Below are 8,519 nucleotides of genomic sequence, written 5' to 3' on the forward strand. Positions count from 1 at the left end.
ATTGCTGATTCATGGCTAACTTTGTGGGTAAAAATATGATATAGCTGCCATTTGATCTACCAATTTTACTGTCATGCAAAACATATTTGGTTTACAGAATGCATATTGTCAGAAAAAGTTATGCATAGCTATCTCATAGATAATGTATGTTATCATGTGTGTAGAAAATTTTATTCTGAATACCTGAGAGCTGGCCCTGAAATGCATTATCTTTATATGCATATATTTCTACAGTTCTGGCCTGTAAAATAATACAAACTAACAAATCAAAGAGCTAGATCTTTTTTTAAACCTTATAACTCTTTCATACGCTTACTTTTCTGGAAGGAATATTTTTAACTAAGAGATGTTAGAACTGTATTTACAACCATTGAAAAATTAAACTGAGTCAAAGATGGACACCAAACACACTGTGAGGCTTGATGCTGCCTCTGCCTGGAGTTTTCACTAAGGTTACTGAAAATTATGCTGAATTGGGATGTAAGAGGGACATACACTACAGCCTTTACTAAGATGCCATTGGCCAGGATAAAGGCATAAGGTGTATATGGTAAGTGTTTAAGTAACTACATATTCATACAATCACATACAAGATGCTACAGTAGACAGAATACACTGCTTTTACAGTATACTTGGAAGAGAGACAGGGATTTAAAATGAGATCTCCAATCAATTTGTTTCCTTATTTTCATTTCCTGTAACCACAACAAAACTAAGCCTAGATGTTTAATATGTGCTATAGAGACTACAGAGGTTAAACCACACTGCTCAGTATTACTGCTAGTATTTGAGCACCACAATGAATATAATGAAAGGGATAGGGGGAAAAAATGCTTTTACTGACAGAGAAACACACAGATCTATAGAATCACTCTCAAGTACGTTGGTTATATACTTTTCTTCTGTAAATTATTGATAGATAATTCCTAAGAGGTTTCACAAAATTTGAAGAATTTTAAAATATTATCTGTCTTTTCCATATAGCAATAACTCTTTCCTTTCTATATTTTAGTACAGCTGATAAAGAAAACCAGTAGAGTATAAATTTTATTGAATACTGCATAAAGAATTGCACTGATTAGTTGTAGGTAAAGTATTACAGTTATAGTACAATTTAGGATGCTACCCATAGTAGTAACCTGAGTGCAATTTACTTGCTAATATATACTGTACATTGACTGAATGCCTCTCCATTAAAACCTGAAGGTTTATGATTCTGTTTTATGCAATTGCTAGCCCACAAGCAGATAATACATCCCTGAACAAACACTCAAGAAAACAGGAGTTCTTAGTAGTGAGCATTACAGCAATGATCTTTACAGAGATGAAAGAATTAAAAAATATATATACACAGCACCTACAATTTGCACCTAAATGGCAGATGTCCCTGCTTTGATGTTTTTACCACATCAGAGTTCTCACTGTATTTGAAGTTGGAGACCAGTAATTGTGTTAGGAATACACTTTCCACAAAATCCTCCACATCTTCCATATATTTTAGTACCATCCTGGGAATTAGACAAAGAGAACAGTCAATCAAGAAAAGCAATTGAAATTGCAGAGCTCCTTGAGGTTTGCACACAATAGACCTTTTGACAAATTGTACCTACAAATACTAAATAAAGAGAAAGAATCAAATTAGCAAAACAGGCACAGAGATCCTTTATCAGTATCACTGTATACCTTCTTTCCTGGTTTACCATCCAATGTTGTCTTAAACTATGCATGTTTACCATTCTTGTTCAACTGTTTTTTTAGTTTCCCATACAAATCAAGTTGGAGGCAAGTAATCTGTAAGGATCCTCTGTAGCAGGTTATCTTTAATAAAAATTTGGGGGGGGGATGTTGCATTTATTTTTTTTAAAGTATTACTAGGTATCTTCAAAAATTCTAATAAACCTGATTAATATTATAACAGGCTCTTAAAATCAGTAAGAGAAGGCTAGGCAGGCAGTGTTGATCTAGATTATATTCTGCTGGGTGGTGTGATTATACATGCCATGAGATCTTTAAGACTAAATTATCAGGCCTAGTTTTCACATTATATCTGGAAGAAGACTTAGATGGGTCAGAGACCTGGTGCACTGTTTTTGAGTCACAACTATCTTTCACCAGAGACTCATTACTTGTACCTCTGGAGGCACAATATTCCAAGAGCAGGGAAAGGAAAAAACATCGACTTACATGGGATTTGTGTATGTCAGAAGTTGCATAGTTTCCCTGAGCAATCCACCTAACTGCATTGGATAATCTCAGACCTGTACCAGCCAAGTTAATGCTGAACTGCCCCTAAGAAAAAAAAAAAAAAAAAAACAACAAAAAAAAAGGCAAAAGGTAAAATATAAAGCTGATAAACAGAGTTCAAAACATTAAAACACTTTACATTGGCATGCCTGCACATATCACTCAGGTTATATCTAGTGATAATTAAGTACTCAAAAGAGTGTACTTAATGTGAGTTAGTTATACTGCACTATATCCTTCTTTTGGACACTCAGGACACAGACACACAAACTACTCTACAGTAAGTAGCACCTGTGCATTCACTGATCTGTAGCACCTGGAGGTTAAAATGAATAAATATATGGCTAAATGGAATGTTTTGCAATACAAACCATTCAGACTGGTTTATTGATTCTAAAATACTTGCCGACACATATACATACTCTGAAAACTAGCTTTAAACCAGCATCAGTTCATATGAGAATAATATATTAAAAGCAACAAACTGCATTACCTTGGTAAGCAAACTGGGGTACATGAAATGATTAAATTGCATTCAGAGTGCAAAATGTTGGAAAGAAGTACTATCTCTACAAAGAGCCTAATGGTCAGTCTAGGCAGCACTACAATCAGAAAACTCTTGCACACCTCCATACAAAGGCCTCAATTTCTGTATTCAGACCTAGTTAAAATTTCCTAAATCCCAAGATCAAAGCATTAGCAAAGACAACATTTCTATTACATATGGCAGCTTCTGTATTTTATTGCTTGATACAGTCAGTTAGATATATTTTTTATATATGTGTGTATATATATATATATATAAATATTTGTGTGGATAGATGTATGTGTGCATTTATAAAAATACAGCATTCAGCCTTCATTCTTGTGATTCACTGAAATTCCTTAATAAAAATTCAGTCTTATATTGTTCAGTATGGCAGATTTGTTTTGAAAGCACTTCTATGCAGAGTTGCTGCATCTATAGCACTCATATACTCAGGGTGAGCTAACATAAACTCATATGGATAGGGTAGGTTGCTCTTCCAGTGCCCAAAAAGTGGAAGATTGCCATTTAATGAATAAAGCATCTGGAGAAAATTCATATAAACAGCATAGAACACTTTCCAAAATTAACAGGCCCAAAGTAACTTCATTCATAGTGATATAATTTTGAAAAAATAAATGAGAAGTGCTATGTACAATTATAATGACAGCTTAACAGCTGTCTAACATGTCATGCAGCATACTCAAGGCCAGGAGAAGATTTCAAGGACAGAGTGCAGGAATGGACGCCTTTTTAGTGCATTAAAAGTGTTGGTTTGAATGCAGATCTTAGAGATGGAAATGTGTCAGTGCAAAACCACGTAAACAGAATGATTCCCCAACAGCAGTTACAGATTGCAAATGGACTTGTATTGTACTAAGCCCAGTGAGTTTGCAGGTTGAAGGTATCCAGCACTGTAATTAACTCTGTTTTCTTGTTAGGGGTTAAGTCTGACTAACTTAAGCACTTCATTTGTACCTAAATTGTCTCTAGCTGCCCTTGAATGCATCCACCCCCATAGCCTCTTAAGATTAAGCACCTAGGATAGATGGACTACAGGGATTCACTTCCATGTAAGTCTGAGCTAGTCTAACTCCCTCTATAACCAGTGAAAAGAAATATGCATATCCAGGGGATGGCTGACCTCATCCTAAGGTGTCTAATAGGGTAAGATGAGCTGAACTGTTTTCTAGGGAATCTCATTTCTGCCAAAGGCAGCCTAGGTTGACTAGTTCAGATGAAGGCTATGTCTGCATTGCAGTACGAGCGGATGTGCAGAGTCAAAATGTTGGGCCAGAGAGCCTGATGTCTGTATACGGACACAGACTGAGCTTTTACTTTGGGCTTTGCAGTTGGAGTGCATTAAGGCCCTTCTGGAGCTCATTGTGTGTTTTAATTTTATCCAGAAGGCATTCTCTTCATGTCTTTCAAGATTACTCTGTGATATGAACCAACAAACAAGAAAAACACAGAGATTCACTTAAAAAGCACCATCCAATCCAAACTAAAACACTAACGCAGACAACACCAGTGGACATATAAATTTTAAATTATACTGCTAAACAGGATTGATTTCCTCCAACAGTCTTCAAAGATATAAAGAGTCAGGAGAGAAACAGAGAAAAGATAAAAATTCTGCAGGATTATTGAAAAGAAAAGTCACCGAAGGAGAACAAAGACTGAGAAGGGATTAGGGGAAACAAAGGATACATTACATCCAGAGAGAGAGAGCAATACATGAAATACATAGAAAGCTGATTATATATACATAGAGCCTAGAGTAAACAATTTTATGAAGAAACAGAAAAAAAATGGTGGGAAAGGAGAGAAAGGAGTAAGAATAAAACTACTTATTAATTTAATAGACAAAACAGAATAGGAGATTGTTTTAGAACCTTACAGTGCTAAACCAGTCACACATTTTTTTTTCTTTTCCTCTTACATCCACATTTCAAATGGATAAGAAGTCATAAATACCTGTGGGCATCTGGCAGCACTGTAGCAATCTCCAGCTGTAGCAAATGGAACTGCTTTCCCAAGTATAGTCTGAGCAAAAAGAAAATCTGTGGCTAGAAAATAGAAAATTACTCAACACTGAAACTGCTGCATCAGAAGGTCAAGTGAAAACAGTGCAAAAAGACATTAACATGGGAGATTTTTGGTTTGTTTGGGGTGGGGTTTTTTTGCTTATTGTTTGGTTGGTTGGTTGGGTTTTTTTGTGTGTGTGGTTTGTTTTTTTACAAACTATGTTTTAAATAGTCCATTTTGGTTAATGCAACATCAAACCAACCTATAAGCCCAGTTTCCTTTCTTGAGATAGGAGGGGGTTAGCTGGAGGACAGATGTGCACTTGGATGCAGCTCTAAGTGAGGTGGTTGTGGACCACCTTGCCACCTTCAGCCAGGGGCTTGAAAATGCTGCAAGATTCCCTGTCCACTTACTAGATCTATCAAGGTCTGAGATGAGACTAACTACACCATAGAAAGACTTTCTCTAGAAAAATATGACAGAGACTAAAAGAAAGTTGAATAATGTGAACCGAACCTTAGAAAATGAAGCTAGTTCACATGTAAAATATGAATCTGCAAGATTCATACCACTTGACCACTTGGGACAAGCTAACAAGGGAAGTAGTGGTGGTTTCTCCATTTTTCTTTGAAATGCCCATTGAATTCCTAAAGAAATTAAGAACTTTGTTTGTTAAAAAACGGCATAATAGTATGCATAATTAGGTCAAATTATAATTTCATAATCACTACTAGTGCAATTTCAATAGACTGCTCACATATGCTAAAACTGCCAAAATGCTTACTTTTAATTTGCATGGAGGCTACATCAAATCTTATTTTGCTAAAAACTGTGAAGCCAGCTGCAAGGTAATCATATCGACAGGCACAGTCTTGCCTTCTGCTTCCATTGAAAGGACATTCATATGGATTTTGCAACCTAGGGAAGAGCAAAGATTTAGTTTTCCTTTTGGCATTTTCCCATAACACAGCATCATAGTGAAAAATAATTGCATTGGACTATGCTGTGTGAAAAATATTAAACAGTTACTGAACAAGAACCTCAGCTATTAATCTTGACTGAAACATTGATTTCTACACCATTAATTCTAAAGTCAAGATAGAAAATATTTATTTATTTATTTTCTGCAATTAACACAATTTCAGCCTGGAAGTATCCACATTTCTGTATTTCTGTGTTCATATATCTGGATATTCAAAACAGAAAATAAAGGAAAAAAAATTCTACTCATCTGTTCTCAGAAACCTAAGTTTTATTTTATTCTTTTATTTTGGAAGAAATAAACGCACTTCATAAAGTTACAAAACCACTTTTGTACCTGAATCCATATACTTCAGAAAAGTTGTCTGCTTCACCTTTTACCAATGTCAAATATTCTTTGGGATTCTCTAAGCGCATGTCTGAGCAGTAAATCTGCAAGAGAAAATACAATCCTTTAGCAAAATCTTTATTGGAGAAGTATTATTTCATAAAAATATGTGCTCATAAAAATTCATAAATATTAACAGTACCTTTATCATCTTTCCCTTAATGTTAAGAGGGTATTCACCATCCTTTTTAATCCCTTTTTTAATCTGGATATCTTTGCAGGTGGTAAAAATTTCACCTTCAAAATGAATAATTAAATCATATTAATATTTCACAAATAGAGCTTAGTTTTAGGACTTACTTTTGCATATTGTGCTCCAAATAAATTTATAGCTTTTCTATAAATAACCTGGGAAAGCATTAAGTTCAACTGAAAATTAAAGCCATTACTTACATTCTTCCTCACGGCAGATCTTTCTGGCATCTGGTTTTAAACGTGGCAGGCACAAGTCACTGGATAAGCCATTTTCAGTCATACATTCTACAGTCCTCTCCTTTACCCCCACTCCACATGACACTGAACACTAGAGATGGATAGCCGCCAAGTGTTAGTTTAGAAGGTAGTAAATAATTAACATAATTATGTCAGTATATTGGTCTTGGCATTAATTTGTGCTTGAGGCAGCTATCAAAAATCAGCTTGCACATCAGTACTCACCTTGGTCCACTTTCCCACTCTCCAGGTAGCTGCTTGTGAACATCCTTTGATATTACATTTATAAATGTATGGGGATGGCTCTACTGGGCATTCTTGGTACGCTACAGTTCGAAGGCCATGGATGTGCTGATTTTGAAGAGAGTGGATTCCAACACAGTATGTGATCGTCTGCCAATAACCAAACCCACAGCTGGCTGAGCACTGAAATAAAAATCACCAAGCACAGGAATTATTTCTACAAAACAACATTTCAGCAGCATTGTAACTACAGATAAGTCAGCTGTGATCCTCGCTTTGGCAAAAGCCTGTAACTCCATGTATGCCACCTCAGGGCTGGTACATCAGTGTGCAGACGTGAAGGTCTACAATAGTTATGCATGCAAGGAGACGGGAAGTCACACCACGCCCTTTTCTGAGAGCTCACAGAGGTTCCAGGGCAGTTCCCTCTCAGCTGCAGTACACGCACAGACAGGCACACATAGATAGGGTAGATGTGCTACGGAAACAAGGCACTGATCCATCACTTCACTGAAATCAAGGAAAAGATTTTTGTTTACTTTGGTGTGATTAGCTTGCAAGACTGTTTCCTGGGAACCAGCACAGGAATCCTGTGGTAGGGGTACCTGTCCTCTAGCTGGTGTTCATAGGTCCCAGGGGGCTACCTGAGGACTGATAACACAGTCACTACAATAAATCATGGCTAACTGGAAAGTTCGATGTGCAGAAAGTTTAGGCACCCATGTTCACATAAAAATATACATTTTTTCTCTGCAGACATAATGCACTTACAGCAATATAACACTATTATAGTGTTAGTATAGTATATATTAGTTATATAAAAATGTGTGAGCAGTGTAATTAGTTTACCTGCGACAGTTCTCTTGTAAGCACGATATATTTAGAAGTAGCCATCCTGCAGTTTTTGGTGGATGCAGGCTTAGTGGCAGGATCACAGAAGCTTTCATCTACTTGGAGCTGGTTTTCATCCACACACTTAACAGTTCGGTACATTTCCTTTCTTCTATACGATGCCAAGCACTGAGTGAGAAAAACAATCACAGGTTTTGTACGTAAACTAGCAATTCACAGAAAAAAAGTTATTTGACAATTTGCCACACACACCAGTAAAACCCAGACAGCAACAACTTTTATGACATCACTTATCAGTGTCAGACTGACTTACTTACTGAATCAAAACCCTTTACCTTCTTTTCAAAGTTCAGGTAACTCCATCAACTGAAATAACAATCATGTATAATGATATGACACTAACTGTGGCGTGAGATGGAGAAGAAAATTAAAGTGTCAAGCCAAGATGATAGGTTGAGTGAAAAAGCTTTTCTGTATGAAAAGGGAAGAGCCAAAAAAGGATTTCAGTGAAATATGAAAGTAATAAGTTTGTCTTGAAAAAAAAAACCCAAAGAGAATCCCTGGAGACATGTTCCTGATATTACACTGATAGAAGGAAAGAATGATGATCCGAGGGCTGGAACACCTCTCCTATGAAGACAGGCTGAAAGAGCTGGGGCTGTTCAGCCTGGAGAAGAGAAGGCTCCGGGGAGATCTTATAGCGGCCTTCCAATACCTGAAGGGGGCCTATAAGAAAGCTGGGGAGGGACTTTTCGTTAGGGCAGTTAATGACAGAACTAGGGGGAATGGCTTTAAACTGAAAGAGGGTAGGTTTAGATTAGATAT

General features: G+C 36.6%; 1 protein-coding gene across 1 annotated transcript in view; it reads right to left on the reverse strand.

Annotated features, from left to right (window-relative positions):
- Positions 1-1,422: 1,422 nt before the first annotated feature.
- Positions 1,423-8,519, reverse strand: part of LOC104527201 (A disintegrin and metalloproteinase with thrombospondin motifs 20-like) — a gene marked incomplete at its 3' end in the record, with an annotated part of 12,443 nt that continues 5,346 nt past the window's right edge. The window contains exons 4-12 of the mRNA XM_010170856.2: positions 7,692-7,862; positions 6,825-7,025; positions 6,561-6,690; positions 6,310-6,404; positions 6,117-6,211; positions 5,583-5,716; positions 4,748-4,839; positions 2,185-2,289; positions 1,423-1,508 (exon numbers count right to left, since the gene is read on the reverse strand). Of these exons, the coding sequence (XP_010169158.2) occupies positions 1,423-1,508; positions 2,185-2,289; positions 4,748-4,839; positions 5,583-5,716; positions 6,117-6,211; positions 6,310-6,404; positions 6,561-6,690; positions 6,825-7,025; positions 7,692-7,862 (1,109 nt within the window). The remainder of the gene's footprint in view (positions 1,509-2,184; positions 2,290-4,747; positions 4,840-5,582; positions 5,717-6,116; positions 6,212-6,309; positions 6,405-6,560; positions 6,691-6,824; positions 7,026-7,691; positions 7,863-8,519) is intronic.

The sequence above is a fragment of the Antrostomus carolinensis genome, unplaced genomic scaffold (genome assembly GCF_000700745.2).
Source record: "Antrostomus carolinensis isolate BGI_N321 unplaced genomic scaffold, ASM70074v2 scaffold19126, whole genome shotgun sequence".
Taxonomy (NCBI): domain Eukaryota; kingdom Metazoa; phylum Chordata; class Aves; order Caprimulgiformes; family Caprimulgidae; genus Antrostomus; species Antrostomus carolinensis.